The sequence below is a fragment of the Sinocyclocheilus grahami genome, unplaced genomic scaffold (assembly GCF_001515645.1).
Source record: "Sinocyclocheilus grahami isolate Dianchi unplaced genomic scaffold, SAMN03320097.WGS_v1.1 scaffold627.1, whole genome shotgun sequence".
Classification (NCBI taxonomy): Eukaryota; Metazoa; Chordata; class Actinopteri; order Cypriniformes; family Cyprinidae; genus Sinocyclocheilus; species Sinocyclocheilus grahami.
Window position 1 is genome coordinate 78,079 of NW_015505806.1, and position 21,851 is coordinate 99,929.

At 35.1% G+C, this 21,851-nt stretch overlaps 1 protein-coding gene across 1 annotated transcript in view; it reads left to right on the forward strand.

Annotated features, from left to right (window-relative positions):
• The window catches only part of LOC107557978 (transmembrane protein 266-like), a 63,043-nt gene that overhangs the window by 21,048 nt on the left and 20,144 nt on the right, over window positions 1–21,851 (forward strand). The window contains exon 4 of the mRNA XM_016241576.1: window positions 19,732–19,886. Coding sequence (XP_016097062.1) covers window positions 19,732–19,886 — 155 coding nt within the window. The remainder of the gene's footprint in view (window positions 1–19,731; window positions 19,887–21,851) is intronic.

Sequence of the window (21,851 nt, forward strand, 5' to 3'; positions counted from 1 at the left end):
TATATATATATATATATATATATATATATATATATATATATATATATATATACTGTATATGTTTAGTTTAGTTTCTTGTTTTTCTAAGTGAAAGTTATTTCTCACCAAATTTTTTTCAGTGCACCCATAAAGAATAAAGTAATAAAAATATATTAAATTAATATTAAATATATATATATATTTTTTTATGTAATGTCCCCAAATTGAGTTTTTTTATTAACTATTATAAATATGATAAATATTAACGTATCACTATTAACTATTTTTAATAAGTTAATAACTATTTTATGCTAAGTATGTATACACACAAGAACTAATGATTTGAAAAACATGATAATATTAAATGTAGAGGCATAATATAACATTTTTTAATCTGAAATTAAACATTTCCAATAGACCAAATTAGCACTTCTAAGTTTTGCACTACTCTCTAACGTAACATTTTGACAGTCTCTCTTTGTTAGCGTTCTTGTCACAGTGCCACTTTCAGTTATCATCGGATAAAGGATTCCGCCGAAACGTACGCTAAGCTGGGAGAAAAATATTCAGATATCCAAAAAATCAGGAAGAGCAGCATACTCTCACTTAGATCAACGATACTGACTTTTAACTGGAATTCTAGGAATTCATTTAATGCTTGGCAGGGGTGAGGTAAAAATAAGTCCCAACTTGTCTTATAAACAATACTAGCAGTATCTAAAATAACCGAGATCGCAATCTTTATTGCGTCTGACATAAAGTAGCACTTTAAAGGAGTTTGTTTATAAAATGTTAGCATACTCAAATGATTCGTAATGCAGAACTGTATAGTTCAGGTTTATTTACTTATTGTGTTGTGGTTAAAAATAAACCCTAAAAACACTGAGAAATATTTTTGGCTTTTCAAAAGTATAGATTTCTAATGGAAACTCAAACCAAAATTATATCTTGAGAGACAAAAATATAATCTTTGAGTGTTACTGTACTATTAAACCATCCTGAGACAGACAGAAATCCATAAATTGTTTTGACAGAATAAGTTTTAGCTTTCAAAACCGTTACGCTTTTCAATAAATGGATGCATTTCTGTCATTTGTAGACTTTTTTTTTTTTACTAGCATGCCTTTGTGATCCAGATCATCCTGTTGCATCATTGTTTAGATTTTTAGATCAACATTTTACTGCTTGTGTAACTCTAGTCTCACAGAGTCAGACTTTTGGTTATCAGCACAAAGTCTGGACTGCTTTGCTGCCTGAGCAACATATGAAGTGACCAGTCAGTTCAGTCATTTTTTTTCAGACATAATAAGTGCAAAGACCAGTGTCGTAATGTGTCACTTTACTTTTCAAATCTCTCCTACAGCATGTCCCAATTGTTTTCAAATGCCGGATGTTTACCGCCGGAGGTTGGATTCTCGACTACTTCACACCATATTTTTAAATGCCAGCTTTCAGTGGGTGTATTTGTGTTTCTCGGTGGGTAGTGTGCAAATGTGACTTTAAAAATCATCTGGCAGCCGCACTGCATGCTGGGAGTGTGGAGCACCCAGACCTCTATGGTGCGGACTGAGTTTTTGGCAGTCGACACTGCTGTCCCGTTTGGGTAGCGTGACTCACCATGGACGGCCACTGTGCAATGCTCTGCTACATGCAGGGAAAGTTGACAAACACCATAAGCTTAATTATGGCAGCCGACACACTGTCCACATGCCACGGCTGTGTGTGTGTGTATGTGTGTGTGTGTGTGTGTGTGTGAGAGTGTGAGACAGATGGTCCGTGCAAACTCTCGAGTGTGTGATTGCGTGAGTGTGTTTCTGAGATGTCAGCACAGAGCGTTCTGTCTCTCACGACTCGCGTTGTCAGGTGACACACTCAGGTGTGACACATACAGTGGGGCAAAAAAGTATTTAGTCAGCCACCAATTGTGCAAGTTCTCCCACTTAAAAAGATGAGAGAGGCCTGTAATTTTCATCATAGGTATACCTCAACTATGAGAGACAAAATGAGAAAAAAAAATCCAGAAAATCACATTGTAGGATTTTTAAAGAATTTATTTGCAAATTATGGTGGAAAATAAGTATTGGGTCAATAACAAAATTTAATCTCAATACTTTGTTATATACCCTTTGTTGGCAATGACAGACGTCAACCTTTACTGTGATAACAGCGCAGCTCAGTGACACTGTAAAAACATGAAGAGGTTTTTTCTATGCCTTTTTTAATACGACTTTTGAGGACGGGAACATGCTGCTCACGTGGCCTGCCACATGATTGTCTGCTCTAAATAAAAAGTCATATTCTCTGAATAATTCTATTTATTCTATTCTATTTATTATTTGATTATTTAAATCTCCTGTTTAAAAATAGGAAAATAGACACGCTATAGTTGAAATGGTTTTCCGTCTTGCATTTATGATAGATGTCATAAAAAATGTGGAGATTAGCAGAAATAAATTAATGCAACCTCTTATTTAAATAAGGTAAACATAAAGCTGATTGGATTATATTTTTATGGATATAATTGTGTATAATAGGCAGTAGTCAAAAAGGATTTAAACAGTGAATTTTCAATCGATTTCTTGTAAACTCAGAGATTCGGACGGAAATTAAAATACCACACAACTTTGGTGTTAGTCAAAAAACAGTAGGTAATTCGGCCGGGGATTTTTACTCGGGTGGTGGGAGAAAAACACAGACATTCTAGATTCAGACGGCAATAAAATCCCAGACTAACCCCTGTAAATGCTGAAAATCGCTTACATCCCGATGAGAAACAATTACCGTATGAATCGGGCTTATGTCGCCCCGTCTCAATGATTGTTTGTGTATCACATCGCACAGCAGTTGCGCACTTTCAAGTTTAAGCATGGCAATAATTTTTCGCAATCTAAATGTCAACTAACATCATTTGTATTTTTTAAGTGTATTTGCATTATTTTATATTTATTATTTTAAATTGAAATTTGGTATCTAGAACATTTTTAAGCGATAAAAGCTATTACTTACAAGTACAATTTTCTTTCAGTTTGTCGCTCCATCGCATTGGTCCAAAATTAAATGTTATGTATGTTATGTAATCACATTGCACAGCAGTTTTGCATATTCAGGTTTAAGCATAGTATAATTTTTTTGCAATCCAAATATGTAAACTACATTCTAAGTTGTTATTTTATTTGTTTTATTTTAAGTGTGGTATCTAGAACTATTTTAAGCGATAAAAGCTATTATTACAAAGTACAACTTTCTTTCGGTTTATTTTGGCCCATTAGATTGGTCCAAAATTAAATATGCTCTGATTGTCTATGATTAAATCACATTGCACAGCAGTTTCACATTTTCAGGTTTAAACATGGTATACATTTTTCACAATCCAAATATGTAAACTACACACCAAGTTTTGTTTACATCAGTTGTTTTATTTTACATGTGGTATCTAGAACAATTTTAAGCAATAAAAACTATTATTTACAAGTACAATTTTCTTTTGGTTTATGCTGTACCTTCACAATAATCCACAATGAAATATGTTCTAATTGTCTGTCATTAAATCACTACGCACAGCAGTTTCGCATTTTCTCAAAGTTTATTTTCAAAGTATATTTTTTTCAGATTTGAACTTTTTTGCAATCCAAAAATGTAAACTACTTTCTTTTTTCTTTTACGTTTTGTTAACGTCATTTGTTCTATGTTAGGTGTGCTATCATTTTTCAAGTGATAAAAAGCTATCACGTACAAGTACAATTTTCTTTTGGTTTATGTTGTCCCGTCGCATTAGTCCAAAATGCAATACTGTATGTTCTGACTTTCTATGATTGCCACATCATTGTTTTCTAAAAGATGAAGCTTTTTTTATAAGCTTTTGTAATTCAAATATCTAAACTTCACGCCAACTTTTATTTATTTGTTTTATGTTAGGTGCGGTATTTAGAAGGTTTTTAAGCAATAAAAGCTATTACAAGTACAATTTTCTTTCGGTTTATATGTTGCCCCATTGCATTAATCCACAATTAAACAGGTTTTGATTCTCTGTGATCGAATCACATCACACAGCAGTTTTGCATCATCAAGTTTACACTTGGTACAAATTTTTTTCACAATCCAGATGTGTAAACTACACACCAACGTTTACATTATGTTAACAAAATGTTAAAGTTTTGTTAACGTCATTTGTTTTATGTTAGGTAGGTGTGGTATCTAGAACATTTTTAAGCGATCACTTACAAGTACAGTTGTCTTTCGGTTTATTTCTTATAGTCCAAAATGAAATATGTTTTGATTGGCTGTGATTGTATCACATTGTACAGCAGTTTCACATTTTATCAAAATTTACATTAAAGGAGACATATTACAATGTGTAATATAAGTCTCTGGTGTCCCCAGAATGTGTCTGTGAAGTTTCAGCTCAAAATACTCCACAGATCATTTATTATATCATTTTGAAAATGCCTATTTTGAGTGGAAGCAGAAACACGCTGTTTTTCGGGCCTGTCTCTTTAAATGCAAATGAGCTGCTGCTTCCCGCCCCCTTTTTCAGAAAAGAGCTGCGCCATTACAGCTCGTACCTGCTTAAAAACATCTGTTTTGGTTCTGATTATCATGTTTATCGCGTTGAAATCATGTGTTTTAAACCATATTATTTTAAACTTCTGATATACTGTTTTCTGAGCACGCACATCCGAAGCACATGGACAGAAAGTGGCTGTCACAGCATGTGAGTACTAAACTAAGTTCTCAATCACACACAAGTTTACGGTAAAAACACACGAGTTACAAAAACAGTCGGTTATGTCTGTGAAGGTAAACAGCTGGGAAATAAATCGCATGTTTATTTTAGATCTGTGTGGCAGCAGCAATATACATTAAATAAATCAATAAATCCACTGCTGTCTTGTCTCCTCTGAGGCTGGGACTCTAAATAGTGTTCTGTGCTCATCTGTGCAGCCAATGACAGAACAGTTAGAATGTTTTGCTCAGACTTTCGTCATGGTGTTACACTGTTGTCATCAAAATGACAGCGCCGTGGGTGGAAACTTACAGATTAAGGGGCGGTAATATTATAATAATATCCCTTTGCCATGTCACCAAAGGAGCAAAATCAGGCGCGCTCGTTTTCTCAGACGCTTGCAGAAAAAGGCTTACCAAAACAAAGTTACTGGGTTAATCTTTTTCATGTTTCCTTGGTTGGTAGATGATATGTCACCTTTACGTTTTTGCAATTGAAATATGTAACCTACATTTGTTTTATTGTAGTTAGTTTCTTAAAACAAGGGACTGTGACTTAACCTAACAGCAGCCAAAATACAGTGTTGTGAAAATTTTTTGCAATTGAAATATGTAACCTACAATTGTTTTATTGTAGTTAGTTTCTTAAAACAAGGGACTGTGACTTAACCTAACAGCAGCCAAAATACAGTGTTGTGAAAATGTCATACAAAAAGGTTTTGTGCTTTTTTGGGATTTCTGTCAGGTATATTTTCTGTTAGGACATGCTTTCTGTCAAAGATACTTCTCATCAGATTTGATGAATTATATTATTTACAAAACATTTTCTGACAGGAACTAATCACAGCTGCACAGATTTCCATTGAAAGCTCAATCAAGTCTAAGGACTGAGCTCTGTTAGATTGGTATCCTTGATTTCCAGGTTACGGTTATTCCAGGACACTCCGTTTGTGACAGTTTCACCCCGCCAGCATATCATCAGCTTTGTTTCCGTCTTCCGTAATTGTCAGTAGAGAAAGCGAGAGCACAGTCACGTTACCGGTCGTGTTTCTGGTGTGACTCACATCTGAAGCACGTACACAATGATACAAAGGATATATTTGCATGGTTTGATGTCAGTTTAAGCCTTATTTGAACTAAGCTAATAATAGAAACATGCCACAATGACTGCTCATTTATTATCCCGAAACTTTGGTGAATGCCACACAAAATCAGTATTTAAATAATGCATGGCTAACATTACTGCTTTTTATTATTTTATAATAAAAATTTTATTAATATTATTTTATTAAATCTTGTTATTATTTTTAGTCTATGCATGGTCCTTGAGATTGAATATTTTAATAGTATTATTATTGTATTTGAAGGTTTGTATTTGGATAAATTTCATTTCTGCATTCAAGACATTTAATGCAGATATACGTATGCATCTCTTCAGAGTTAAGTCACCAGCGTTTAGACTCTATTTGGTATATTGAAATAGGTATAAAATGTAAATATAAAATTACAAACTTGGCCGCAAGTTTAAATTTATTCGCCTATGCTCACCAAGGCTAAATTTATTTGATCAAAAATACAGTAAAAACAGTAATATTGTAAAATATTACTAATATAGTTTTCTATTTGAATATATTTTAAAATGTATTTTATTCCTGTGATCAAAGCTGAATTTTCAGCATCATTACTCCAGTCTTCAGTGTCACATGATTCTTTAGAAATCATTCTAATATGCTGATTTGATGCTCAAGAAACATTTGTTAGCAATGTTGAAAACAGTTGTGTTTTGTTTTTTTCATTTGACGAAGAGAAAGTTCAAAAGAACTACATTTGAAATAGAAATATTTTGCAAAATTAAATGTTTTTACTGACACTTTTGATCAATTTAATGCATTCCTGCTGAATAAAAGTATTCATTTCTTTTAAAGGTGACATATCATGAAAATCTGACTTTTCCAGGTTTTAAGTGCTATAATCAGGTCCCCGGTGCATCTACCAACCAAGGAAAAGTGAAAGAGATTAACCCAGTAACTTTGTTTTGGAAAGCCTTTTTCTGCAAGCGTCTGAGAAAACGAGCGCGTCTGATTTCGCTCCCTTGGTAACGTGGCAAAGGGATCTCATTATAATATTACCGCCCCTTAATCTGTAAGTTTACACCCACGGCGCCGTTATTGTTTTCTCGCAAGCGACAATGGTGCACCAGCTCTAATGCCATGGCGAAGGTTTGAGCAAAACATTCTAACTGTTCTGTCATTAGCTGTACAGACGAGCACAGAACACTATTTAGAGTCCCAGCCTTAGAGGAGACAAGAGAGCAGTGGATTTATTGATTTATTTAATGTATATTGCTGCTGCCACACAGATCTAAAATAAACATGCAATTTATTTCCCAGCTGTTTACCTTCACAGACATAACCGACTGTTTTTGTAACTCATGTGTTTTTACCGTAAACTTGTGTGTGATTGAGAACTTAGTTTAGTACTCAGCCGCTTTCTGTCCGTGTGCTCAGAAAACAGTATATCAGAAGTTTAAACTAATATGGTTTACATATGATAATCATGATAATCAGAACCAAAACAGATGTTTTTTAGCAGGTACGAGCTGTAATGGTGCAGCTCTATTCTGAAAAAGGGGGTGGAGAGCAGCAGCTCGTTTGCATTTAAAGAGACAGGCCCGAAAAACAGCGTGTTTCTGCTTCCACTCAAAATAGGCATTTTCAAAATGATATAATAAATGATCTGTGGAGTATTTTGAGCTGAAATTTCACAGACACATTCTGGGGACACCAGAGACTTATATTACATATTATAAAAAAGGGCATAATATGTCTCCTTTAAAAAAAACTGACTCTAGAACATTTCACACCTTGTCATGATCTACATGATTCCTTTAATCATGACAAACTCTTTGAACACAAGAAACACCACAGCTGATATGAAAGCGATCATGTAGTCTAGCACACTCACTGGTGGGCTGCACGTGGGCGGATGGTTGTAGTTGCAAACTTCAGGGGGCATTTGCAGAGCTGGCAGTCACAGTGCAGGGGCAAGACATCCAATGTGTGGGTTATTATTAGCATGCGCTGGCACTAGGGCTTCCTGACCGGAACAGAGGGCTGGTGTGCGCGTGGACTGCCCAAAATATTCATGCTTTCTTCTATCTTTTTCATAGCAAAAGGAACTTCACTGAGGAAAAAATGGATAATAAAAATTACATTTGGTATCTAATTATGATTTCGTATTTTAATGCACTTGATCTTTGTTTTTTATTGCAATGAATGGGAAATAATATGCTATTAAATGCTAAATATTTTATATATTAAAAAAATGAATACTAGTACTGTGGGGTTTGTTTTTGCTACAATAGTGCAAAAAACGCATAAGTAGTCTTAATTTTATTTTCTGAGGTCAGCTAGCAAATATGATGTAAATATAAAATTTGTTGCATTCTTTTTTGTTTACTTTTTGTTGATCCACAAACGAAATCCAGTCAATTGATCAAAAATCTTTTTATAAATTAATGTTTATTCTTTTAGATTTTGCCCCTTGACTATTTATTTTTAAATGAATGCATTATATATATTTTATCGGTAAAATGCAATGTAAATAAAAAGATTATTTGTACCGTAAACTCTGAAATAATATTGAGAGAAATTTGTGCTCTTTCATTTATTTTATAAACTAAAATTTAGCACTAAATTGTGAGATCCTCATAACTTTTGTGAGATTAATGGTGTGCTTTTCAAATATAGAATCTCTCAGAGATTCAGCAGATATTTTATGCTTAGCTTTGTTGTTGTTGTTTATGTATTTTATCTTCTCTATTCCTTTCCTGAAGTGCTGAGGTTTGTCTGCTGGCTATAACTATTGTTTTTAGCTTTTGCTTGCTTGCTCTTTGCCTGACATTGTCAGTGGAGCATGCACTTTACCTCTGATCTGAGACCAGCCGCTTCCTTTATTATTACATTTAAAAGCAGCAAATGTAAGAGATTTGTGTCTTAGATCAGCATGCAACTTTTGACATTAGCAGTGGTCACTGGAAATTAGTCTGTCCTGTTTAGTTTTGACCCAGAACCTACAAATAAAAGCAGACAATTCTCAAAAGACGGCTCATTATTATGCTTTATTATTCATTTGAGGCTTCTATATTGGGCATTTTATCATTATTTGAGGTAGTTTGCCAACCTTGAAGACTGACGGACCTTGGAGTTTTGAGGTGTACTAGGAGTTCAGGATTTATTTGCTATTGCTCATTATTTGGGACAGGAATTAGAACACCCCTAACCATAAATATAAAACTTTCAATGTCTAACTTGTCCCATGACAATTGTATTATGGGTATGAATTAAACATATGCATAATTTATACCTTATATCAGAACACATTAAGCAATCACAATGTAATGGTGGCGTATTTTTCGTTCACTCACTTACTTTTAATGTAAAAATCTAATTATATATTACTATATACAGTGGGGCAAAAAAGTATTTAGTCAGCCACCAATTGTGCAAGTTCTCCCACTTAAAAAGATGAGAGAGGCCTGCATTAAATTTTCAAATTATCAGTAAGTAATACTTTGTGGCATATGACAGAAAAAAAAGAGGTTGTTGGTGAATTATCAACAGCTATTACCTTCCAGCTCATGGTTTACTAACTTTTCATCTCAATTGTGAGATATAATGGTGCATTCCTAAGAAATAAAGTTGCAATATGAGATATAGTCGTGATTGTGAGTTAAGTTGCATTCAAAAATAGGGCCACAATTACAAGAAATTATGTCGATTGTCGATTAGATTTAAAGTCAGAATTCTTACATATAATCACATTCTGAGATGTAAAGTTACAACTGTAAGAAATTAAGTCACAATTGAGATTTAAAGTGACATTCGGAGATATAAAGTCACAGTTACAACTAAGAAATTAAGTCACGATTGCTAGATTTAAAGTCATAATTGTACGATTCAAAGTCACATTCTTATATTAAAAAGCCACAATTAAAAGTCACAATTGTGAGATTTATTAACACACACTGAGATAAAAAGCAACAATTAAAAGTCGCAATTGTGAGGTTTATTAACACATACTGAGATAAAAAGCCACAACTACAAGAAATTAAGTCACATTTGTGAGATTTAGTCAGAATCATGAAATATAGTCATTTTCTGAGATATAAAGCTACAACCATAAGAAATATGGTATAAATCTACAGTTACACGAAATTAAGTCGAATTTGTAAGATGTAGCCATGAGAGATAAAGTCATATTCTGAGATATAACAGCAGAATTACAAGAAAAGTCTCAATTGTGAGAACAAAGTCGTGAGAAATATGTCCCAATTCTAAGATATAGTTGCAATTATGAAAAATGGTCACAATTCAGAAAAAATAAAGTCACAGTTAGCATTTTATTTTATTTTTAACATCTGATGCAGAAGCAGGCTTCCATGCCGAAGAATCTTCCAGTTCCTGCAGCAGCTGTGCTGTATGATGAAAACATATAACCATACCATTATCAGAACCCAAAGAGCAGGTTAAAAAGCCTTGGCTGCACTTGATAGATTGTTATTATTGCTCTTTGAAATATCTTATGTATGCTGTGTGATTATTATGTTATTTTATATATTTATTGCGAAGGCTGTAAGTTTTCTTTTTAAAAATGGTGCCTATCAAGGAACATAATGGCTTTGATCAAGCTATTGCAGGCAGACTCAGACAGATCTATTTTTCACCAGCTCATGCCAATAATGATTTCTAGAATCAACAGTAATGGCTTTCCCGCTACTATGGGTTGGATTACTAATGTGATGGGGGTTTTGAGAGTGACATGCAATTGAGATATCTGTCAAAACAGTGATTGGCTCTGGTGAAGATTTGCGGCTTCGTTCTTTGTTTTTGTTTGCCCTTTAGTTGTTCTCTAAAAGCCAAGACCCTGGCTGAAGTTTACTGAGGCCGGTAGCGTGATGCCGTTAATGCTACCACAAGTGAGGTTGATTAATGTGGAGGCTTGAAGGCGCTTGTGGTACAGCTTTGTGCTCTTTGATTGCTTTTTCTAAAAGTGATTTCCTCAGAGACCAACTTGATGCCTCCTCAACCTCTTGGTGCCAGAGACTCGCTGCCCGAGTTCAGCTTCCAGTGAAGCAATGGTGTACATGTCCACATGAACATATGCTTAGCCGCTCCACCTGCTGCCTTGTGTTTTAAGTCAGTGCTTTATAAGTCATGGGTAATACTGTATGAGTTTACTGTATATGTGGATCCTGTCCTGATTCAAGCTAAATCTGATTTATTTTTGCAGAGCGTTTTTGTTGTTGTTGTTGTTGTTGTTGTTGTTTTTATGCAGAAGAGGTACTGCTGATGTATATATTCAATTTTTTTTATTTTTTTTTATTTAGTCATTTAGCAATAAAAGCAGTCAAAACTAACAAAAGAGCAACAATATGTAAGTGCAAATGACAAGTCTCGGTTAGCCTAACGCAGTACACGTAGCAAGGTGTATATATACATATACATATTATACACACACACACACACACACACACACACACATACACATACACACACACACACACAAAGAAAAACAAGTAGATAGAATAGAAAAAATAGAAAGCTAGTTTTTAAATTTAAAGCAAATATAAAACATATTTTCATAACATACATGTGACGTTTACTCGGTACTGATTTCAAATCTGGAAGATTAAAAAAAAATCCTCTTAAAATTAACAATAATGCATGTTGCCTTTTATTCCATTTAAATCATTGTTATACAATAACACAGTATATTACATCAACCAAATTACGCTGCCTTTTTATACATAGTTTGGCTAAATTCTAAGGCTGCATGACATGTACCCTTCACAAAGGCAATCCCAGAATGCATTGCAACAATTTCAGTGATAATATTCACATGAAATAGTGGAAGAAATTGAGGGAAATAATGATTATGTATATATATATATATATTGGAAGGCACTGAAATCAGCAAGACTATAATTATTTTAATTTTATAGCTGTTAACTGATGAATATATTCAAGTATTGTTAAATTATTATAATTCTGTACTATAGTATTTTAGTTGTATAACTGATGACCAATAAATATATTAAACATTTTTAAGAATATTTGAATATTCTTAAAATATTATAATTTTGTAAAATAATAAATTGTATTATAAATATAAATGTAAAAGCAACCGATAAATATATTAAAATATTTTTTTAAATATAGTTTTACAATTTTATATTTTATTTAGAAAATATTCTTTTTAAGATGGATATTCAATAAAAAAAGGATATTTATTTAGAGATTTACTAAAGATTACATTTAACAGTGTTATTAAATTATTAGTGTCTCTAAATGTTCAATATTGACAAGTGAATCTTAAAAAATAAATATTGACAGACAAATGTAATTTCTTTTTCTTTTTTTGGTTAATAACATGTATGAAGCATATATGTTGTAGGTCCCTGCTTATTTTTTATTTAATACTGAAAAGGATTGATAAAAGTAGTACCATCTAATAAAACTGCACTAATTCATTTTGCAATATTTTGCATTTGTTTCTGTACGTTTTAGATGTGCTAATGACCAACTCTTGGAATCAACCTTGACACTCCCTTGCATGTGACATGCGAAGCCTGATTGTGTGGCCTGTTGCCTGGTTGCCTAACCTTTGGTTAAGACAGCAAGGTACCTCTCTAGAGTTTAGAATAAAGCCTCTGAGTTCCCTGTTCATTTTTCTCCTGGAGCAAGAGCAGGTGCAAGAGAATCAGTTTTTGACCGAGAGGCATGTATGACAGCACATTTCTCCAGTTCACGATCGATCAGTTTCATGGTGTAATTCAGCCCTCTCCGGTCAGCTGTTGTTTGCTGCGGTTCAATCTGTCTCTCCTGCGTCTCACGTAGTGCTGATACTGATGTCTCTATAAACCTGTCCACTCCAGCACACGCATTTCCTTCCTGCTCCTTCCACTGTACGGTGTATGCACATAGGGTTAGAGAAAGTGAAATTAACATTTTACGTATGGTAATGTATGTGTCTACATTATTGTGTGATACTGAACATTTGAAAGTTATTTGTGTTCTTTAAAGCTCCACTCAGGCATGTAGATATGATAGTCAAAGACGAGTGTCAGCAAACTAAAGTGTTTTGGCACAAATGTCAAGTTGTCAGATTTTAGCAAAACAGCGTCACTCTTTATTAACATTTGAGAAAATAATTTTTTTCCTGGCAAATCACAGACGCAGATAAAAATAAAACAGGAAATTATATCATAGAGAGGACCCTTGCAGTCCAAGGTCAGTAAGTCTCTTAAAATATCAGATCATTTGTCTTGTTTTGACAAGACTAGGTTAGTTAAGGTTGTAAAATGTGATGGTTACGTGACATTTTTATTCATTAAACGTCATGCCATGTGGTGCAACTCCCCAAAAACATAATATTTATGAATTAATTCATGATGTTTATTTTAAAAAATTACCTATTTTTACCTTTAAAAACTATATTTCATTTTTTGAAAATGTTCAATATTACATATATACATATGAATATAAAGTTTAAGGAAAATATGATATTACTTGAATTCACCACATGAAATTTGTAGTCTTTAAATGAAAACGTTTTTGAAAATGGTTTTTCAAAACAAAAATGAATACAAAAAGTCAATTTCGAACAACTTTGTAATCTAATTTAGATTATTTTACATTAAATGCATCGTATAAATCACTTTGGAATAAATAACAGTAGGCCTATGTATCATGATAAAAAAAAACGACTTTACAGTCTGGAAATACTTTAGGCTATAGCAAATTATTTCTCGGACCCCCTATCACTTTAAGAACTGCTGGTCTACACAGAAGAAAGACCTGTCTAGACTCTGCCCCGGTATGAGTTGTGTCGAGCTATTCATTAGTCTGTTTGATGAGAAAATTATGAAACAAATGGGTTATTAATCCGTACAACTGCAGCAGTGGAGGACTATTATTCTGCTGCATGATACTGCGGAAGAACTGACGAAGGCATGGTTTGATCTTCGGCTGACCAATCAGCAGAAAGGGGCATTTAATTCCCGCCCACGTGTAGAAATCGAATATTCAAGCTGTTTATTCATTTTTCCACCCAAGAACAAAAAACGAAAATTTAAGCTGAATTCTCGTTTTTCGTTTTTCGGAAAAAAAACGAAAAAATTAAAAAGGAGCCATTTTCTAATTTTTCTACTTTCAATATTAAATAAAAAAACTAATGATCAAATGATACACGGATTTGTTTTAAACTTGATTTTTAAATCTTTAATTTTTTTTGTGAAATTTAATTTAGAAATTAAAATGGTTAAATCGTGTTCGGGGTGTCATGTTCGCATAAATTAAACCAGTCATTGTAAAGTTATTCCGCATTGAGCTACCTCTTGATATTTCAGCCCAAACCGGGACCGAGTAAGGATTACATGTCGGGACTCAAACTGTACGTTTTGGTTTAGCATCATTTTTGGTCATGATGAAGTGCATTCACTCTGCTGACATGTTTGCTGGTTGTTGTGTACCTGTTACCTGTGTGCATGAATCAGGGAAATGCTAATTAAACATCACTGTTTCAGTCAATGTTTTTGGCCCTCCAAAATTATTTCAGCTGAAACTGGAAATAATTTTTTTGCTGTTATATTTTCAGTTGCCAAAATTTCAGTCTTTTCTTTATATTATGTCATTGACCTGCCTACTCATGCCCTAATGTTTAGCCCTTACATCTAGTATGACAGACTGGTCTGAGCCAACAAGGGCATGTCCTGTTCTCAAATGACCCAGGTCAGGCTACACTGTGCCCTCAGCAAGATTTGGTGCAGGAAAGGTGAAAGAGATCCAATCACCCTCTATAGCTCCGCTTTGGAACTGGAGACAGCCAGTGTCCTTCTTACACAGCGGCTTTTTGTGCTGAAGTTTGGGTTGATCTTTCCCACCTCAGACTCATTCATCCATTATTCTAATACAGGTCACGGGTTTGGGTTCGAGTTTGAATAGCTGCTGCTCACTCAGCATAAAATAACAACCTCCAGCCATCGTCATGTTTCACCATGGCTCCTGGTCCCAACGGTCTCACGCTTTGTTTATACTGCCCTTCCAGACTGCTGCTAGTACATTAATGCAGTTATATCCAGAACTGCAATATACTTTATTTCACTGCACAACGATACTGATGTTCAGGTGTTCAGATGGAAAGTATACAGTAAGGAGACTGACCACTTTTGGAAATAGAAGGTCAATTTGAGCATTTTGGGATACAGTTCCTGCATCTAAATATGCCTACTTCCCTACAATATAATAGGTGAAAAAAGTGTACATGAAAAAAGTGTGTCCATATATATATATATATATATATATATATATATATATATAGATTCACAGTATTCGTAAAAGAGTAGATGAAAAGTACCTGGATGACCCGCTGAGATTCTGAAGTGAGCATCTGTTGAGCACTTCCATTAGGGTACAGGAGAGGAGTTGGGAAATTATGCTACTGATGTAAGTCACATGACAGAGACAATATGACGGATGTAGTACTTCTGGATTACATTTTTACTGCACACATTCATACTATACAGAACATACTTTTTTAACAGTCATGAGGTTACTATCTACTCAGTATGCGATTTCGGATACACCTATTATGCACCCCCTGTATTTCAAACACACCCCCATTTTAAAGGGTCACCTCCTAAATATGTGGAACGATAAAAGCTATTGCAGGCAGACTCAGACAGATCTGCTACAGTGCATTTTCTTCGAGTGTTGACCTTATGAGTGTTGGTGTTAGTGTTAACCTCCCTGGACCCCTCGATAAATCAGTCAGTGTGCTGTGTTTCACTGCTCAATTCTGGAAGCAGAAAGATCTTCATATGTACATTCTTCTATTCCTCATTATTTAGTACACGTAAATCCCAAATAATCACTCTCCTTCTGTCATTAGGCTTGTTTGGATTGTTGAATTAGATTTTGGAGAGACATCCATCTAAGCTCCAGAAAGACATACACTTACACTGAAGGAGGGACCCAGGCCATATCTAGATGCCAGAATATGATAAAGAACTAGGGGTGCACTCTTTTGATTAGTAAACATCTACCTAGCAACCTAGAACAGCGGTTCCCATCCTGGGGTCCGCGCCTCGCTTACGGGGGCAGTGTCAAATATGGATGCAAACAACCTTTCCATATGTAATTTCTAGGAGCGCTTCTATCGGCCACTGATCAGAACCAGCTGAAAATTATGTCTTTGATTTGATACATGGTCTCTCAGCATGCCAATCACATAAACAATCACATTTTTAAAAATGCAACAGATGCGAGCGTTCTCACAACAACTGTGAGAGGTGTGGCAAATATGAAAAGCTCAGCGACGGTGTCTCAGTCTCCACCAAGCTACAGTACTAGAGGGCTCAGGTTTTCTTATATGTAAAGAGGGGGGCTTAAAGGACAAATAGTTGAGAACCACTGACCTATAACACCCTAGCAGCCACCTAGCAATGCCTTGGCAACCATCCAGGACATTGCAGCAGTGCCCTAGCAACCAACCAATTGCTCGTGTTGTATCATAAAAATGTCTAAATGGCTAAATATAAATGTATACAACCTAGCAAACAGAAAACACCCTAGCACCATCTAGTAATGCCTTGGCAACCATCCAGAACACTCTAGCAGCCACCTATCAATGCCTTGGCAAACAATCCAGAACACCCCAGCAGCCATCTAGCAATGCCACCCAGAACACCCTAGCAGCAACCTAGCAATGCCTTGCAAACTATTCAGAACTTCCTAGCAACCACCAAGCATCACCTTGGCAACCATCCAGAGCATCCTGTCAGTGCCCAAGCAACCAGCCAGTTACTTGTAACATTCCTTGCTTATAAGTTGCTTAGGATAAAAACACCTGTCAAATGACTAAATATAAATGTAAACAACCTAGCAGGCATCTAGCAACCACTCACAATACCACAGCCACACTCAAACACACACCAACTCCTTAGTGACCACTCAGAACACCGTAAAAATCGCCTATCCCTACTTGAACACTCTAGCAACAACCCAAAACAAGCTAGCATCCCCCTAGCAATGCCTTAGCAACCAGTCATTTTCTTGTGAGGTCCCTCATTTATAAGTCACATCCACTAGAAAACCTTAGAAACTGCCTAGCTGTTGCAACCATTCTGAATATCCTAACAATACCCTAATAACCTCCCAGAATAACTTAGCAACCACTCTGAACAATTTAGCAACTGCATAGAAACTTCTGAAGATATTAGCAACAAGTGATGATGAGTTTTACTAACTTTACATGAGAAAATGTGCAAATCTTTTAAGAACAACATTGTTATTGTACTTACAGTATACTCACATGTAGTATGTGTAAAATGATGTATTTTTGTGCAAAATCATGTTAAGGGTCAACAATATGTAATCTCAACATGAAATGTTATCAAATTACTGTATAATGAAATGCAATATGTGCTGATTACAGATCAGTCTTATTGAGCCATCAGGGGACTTGGAGTTTGCATTTTTAGGAGGGCGTAAAGTTACAGATTGCTAAGGTGGTATTATTAGACACCAGTGCTGCTCAGCCAAGCACAGATTCCATGTCTGATCTGCCCTTCCTGCTCGAATCGCACAAGGGCGAAGCCCAAAGTATGCGAATATAGTCCATCTGATCAAATGAATGCGCGGCCATGCTGTTAAGCAATCATCTTTTTGGCTGCGTCTGATAAGTGGAGTCTGTACTCTCCAGATGGTGTGTGTGTATGTATGTTTGTACGCGTGTTTGTGTGAGTCTATGGATGCAACTCAGAGAGCCACAGGATGAGGTCAGTCTGGCCACACTGATCGGTCTTTCCCATGCTGCCAAGATCAGAATCCGCTCCCATGAGAAGGAGCTCGGGATGCACAGCACGGGCTTGGAGCTCATTCTGGAAAATAGTGCGCAAATGCTTGAGTTCCAACATTTCAGCAAGAAAAAAAAGAGATAAAAGAGAGTGTACTTGGTGCCAAAATTGTCGAAAAGGGTTTGGAACTTTAATGGATTCCTGGATTCTGGTTTTGGCTCTGTAACAGTGATAACCTGGGTGATGTTTGGAATGGTACTTACATACTTCTACTGTATACTGCCTACTATTTTGTAAAAAAAATAGTATGCAGTATGCGACAAAAAATGCTCTTCCTGCAGGTAGATGCTGTTGGTTCCAAATATGCGTCCTTTGATGGTCATTTTTTTTGCAAGCTACATATAAATCACACGTATTTCATTACAACACAATAGAGCTAATGCCTTTGAGGTGAATGAGATAGTATTCATGTTAACGGATAGCATTCTCCAGGTATTATAGACCACCTTGATGAACTCTTGTTGTATACTGATCTTCAGAAAAATTTAGTAATTGTCTTTACATATAACCTGCATACTGTGCACAGTATCCATACTGTATACTGCATGCCTGGTTGGAGTAGTATCGTATTATGCTATTCCAAACATTCCTAGTTTCTTATAGAATGGATAGAGCACATTGATGTTGTTTTTGATGTGAATTGATGAGCCCACCTCTGAGGTCATTCCCCAGATCTGAGATTGGCCTGTGGCAGTAGAATAGCAGTAGATGATATGAGAGTCAGGAAGGGAGAGTAAAAGGAGCAAAGAAAAAGCAGGAGGGAATAAGACCCCTCAACAGGGCAATTCAATTAGTCTGCTTTTAGAGGAGCGAGGAAAAGAGAGAGAGACAGAGATAGTGAGAAAATGTGATTAATCAAAGTGAGTCACACTCACAAGAGTGTCCACTGAAAGGTTTACTGCCTGACAAAATTTGAAAAACACAATTAAACTGAAGTCTGTAAGCAATTGCAACTAATCAAGTACATTTTTGGCAGCTCCTTTACATAAAATGAAAGTGAGGGCTGGGGCTGATGAGCTCCAAAAATGAAGGCCATGAAGATGCCATTAATGTAGTCCATATGACTTACAGTATAGTGATGTATTCCAAATCTTCTGAAGTCATACAGTAGCTATATGTAAAGAACAAACTGACAGATGTGTAAAAATCTACACGTCTCATGATAATACTAATTAAATCTTTTATTTCATGAGTTTAGGGTTATTGTAGTATTGTATTATTAGCGTAATTTAAGAACAGTAGGTGCTATATTGTATGTACTGTAGATATAGCCTAAACTTGTATGTAGAAGTTAACTTGACTGAGAAAGTATAAGTAAACTTATAGAAATAGAAGTAAACTTATGTAAAAAATAAACGTGTATAAATATGAAGTAAACTTTTATGAACAAATAGAATCAAACCTGTATTCAAAACTAAAAATACACTTGTATGTGTAAGTAAACTTGTACTTACAGGTAAAAATTGAAGTAAACTTGTAAGTAAATTGTTTTATTTAAATTATTTTATTAAAAAATATATTTTTTTAACTTTTGCAAGTAAAAGTAAACTTGTGTAAAACCAAATGTACATTTGTATGTATAACTAAACTTGTATTTACAAGTAGAAATAGAAGTAAACTTGTATGTAAAAGTTAACTTGACAAGTAAACTGTTATGACCAAACTTGTATGTATTAAAGTTTACTTTTATATACAAGTTTGCTTCAATTTGTACATAAAAGTTTACAAATAAACTTGAACTTACAAGTAGAAATCGAAGTAAACTTGTATGTAAAAGTAACTTGACAAATTTGTATGTACAAATCGAAGCAAACTTGTATGTACATATGTTTACCTTTATATGCAAGTTTGTCTTTTCACATAAGTTTATTTGTACTTTTACAAGTAAACTTGTATGTAAAAGAAAAAGTATACTTGTATGTATAAATAAACTTGTATACAAGTAGAAATAGAAGTGAAGTAAACTTCTATTTCTATAAAGACTGACTTCTGTGTTGTTGGCCATATGTGTGAATGTACACTCCAGTTTTCTTGCATTTGTGGTTTAGTAGTTCAGAAATGTTTCTGTGCCTTTTCTCTATCTTTCTATTTCTGTCGCTCTGTTTTATCTGCAGGTCTAATTGGCTGAAGCCATGCTGCGGGAGGAGAGCAGCGCTGTGGCAGGTGTGTTTGCTGAGTGCTGGCTTCAACTGTTTCCTGGTGGCCTGTGTCATCTTGGTGGTGCTCTTACTGACTGTGGAACTGCTCATTGATACTAAACTCCTACAATGTGAGTATTAGAAGGGGTTCAAGATCCCTTTAGAAGCCGATCTGGGCTCACAATGAGGATTTACTATCTAGTTGTTAGCACACATGCTCTGACATATCAGACAGTGCCACTTACTGTATAAAGGATTCAGATTTGGATTACACTGGTCACACTGCATGTTTTTGATTCACTAAAAAGAAATGGCCCATACGAGTAATTTATTTGTAATTCAGACTACATTGTCAGATTGTATGTTTTTGATTCCCTAAAAAGAAACAACTCTTAAGAATCATTTGTTTGACTACACTGTTTGTGCTGTACATTTCTGATTAGGAAGAAATAGTTCATAAGAGTAATTTGTTTGTGAATCAAACTAATAGTCATAAAAGTAATTTGTTCGGAAATCAGACTACACTGGTCAAGCTGTATGCCATTTCTTTGAGATTCAGATTACCGTGGTGACACTGTATGTTTTGATTCACTAAAAATAACCAATTTACATGAGTCATTCATTCAGGAATCAAACTACACTAATTGTGTAGTATGTTGTTGATTAATTTGATTTCAGGATATTAAAATAATAATAATAATAATTTATTCAGTCGGTTCTGAATAAGAGCTGGTTCTCATTTCCCAACCTAAGACCCAACCTTAGATTCCCTAAAAATTAAAGATTCATAAGAGTAATTTGTTTAGGATTTAGACTACATTGATTACACTGAATGTTTTTGATTCACTAGGAATAAGTAGCTCATGAAAGTAATTCGTTGAGGAATCAGGCTACACTGGTTGAGCTTTATGTTACTGTATTTGTTTGGGATTCAAACCATAGTAGTATGTTTTTGATTCACTACAAAGAACCGACTCGTTAGAGATTTGTTCTGGAATCAGAAAATCATTTGTTTTCAGACTTCATAAAAAAACTTTTTTTTTTTTTTTAATGTATTTATTCAGTCAGTTCTGAATAAGAACTGGTTCTCATTTCCAAACCTAAGAAATTCACACTACCTTGGTTACACTGTATGTTTTTGATTCCCTAAAAATAAAATATTCATAAGAGTCATTTGTTTGGAATTTAGACAGCACTGATTGCGCCGTATGTTTTTGAATCACTAGTAAGAACCGACTCATAAGAGATTCGTTCCGGAATCAGAAAATCTTTTGATTTCAGACTTCATTTCCAAAAACAAAATTATATATTCAGTCAGTTCTATATAAGAACTGGTTCTGATTTCCCATAAATCACATCCATTTTATATTTGCATAACAATACATTTATATCTTGACAATTTAATAATCCTATTAATTCAGTATACAAACACTATCTCTCATAGCTATACGTCTGCAATTGTCGATCTAATCTCTGTGGAGATTAGTCTCAGTAAACACATTGACAGTTGTGACAGTTGCTTTGCTGCTATTTGCCTGGACATTTTCATTTCGCATAAGAGCCTATTGTAAATCTGACCAGAGATCCCCATTCATACTACGGCAGAAAATCAGATGAGTGCACACTAAAGAGAGAAATGTGAGAGATGACAGAAGCATAAGTCAACCTATATCTCTCTGTCTTCTCTGGCCTTTACACAGTCCTGACAGACAGATGGGAGCAGAGGAGGAGTGCAGGACAGCGACCGGCCGGCCAGATTAATGGAAGGAGAGATTGAGGGAGATAAATGGACTGATGGACAGATCAGTGAACAGAGCAAACTAAGACATATGGGCCGGGAGATTGGCGGCGTGTGGAGAGAGTGAGGGATAACTGAATGCAGTAGATCTCTTGCACCGTAATAGAGTGGATAAATAGACGCGGATGGGTGGAATATCATATCCAAATGCCTAATGCTTTCAGTTCAGGCGGCTGTCATAATGAGATTGAGCAGCCACTGTCCCCGGCTTGCGACACCGATGCGGCACACTTAGGGAATTTCGCTTCTCTCTCAAAAAGTCCAGTAATTCTGAATAAGAAATCCCCATATATATATA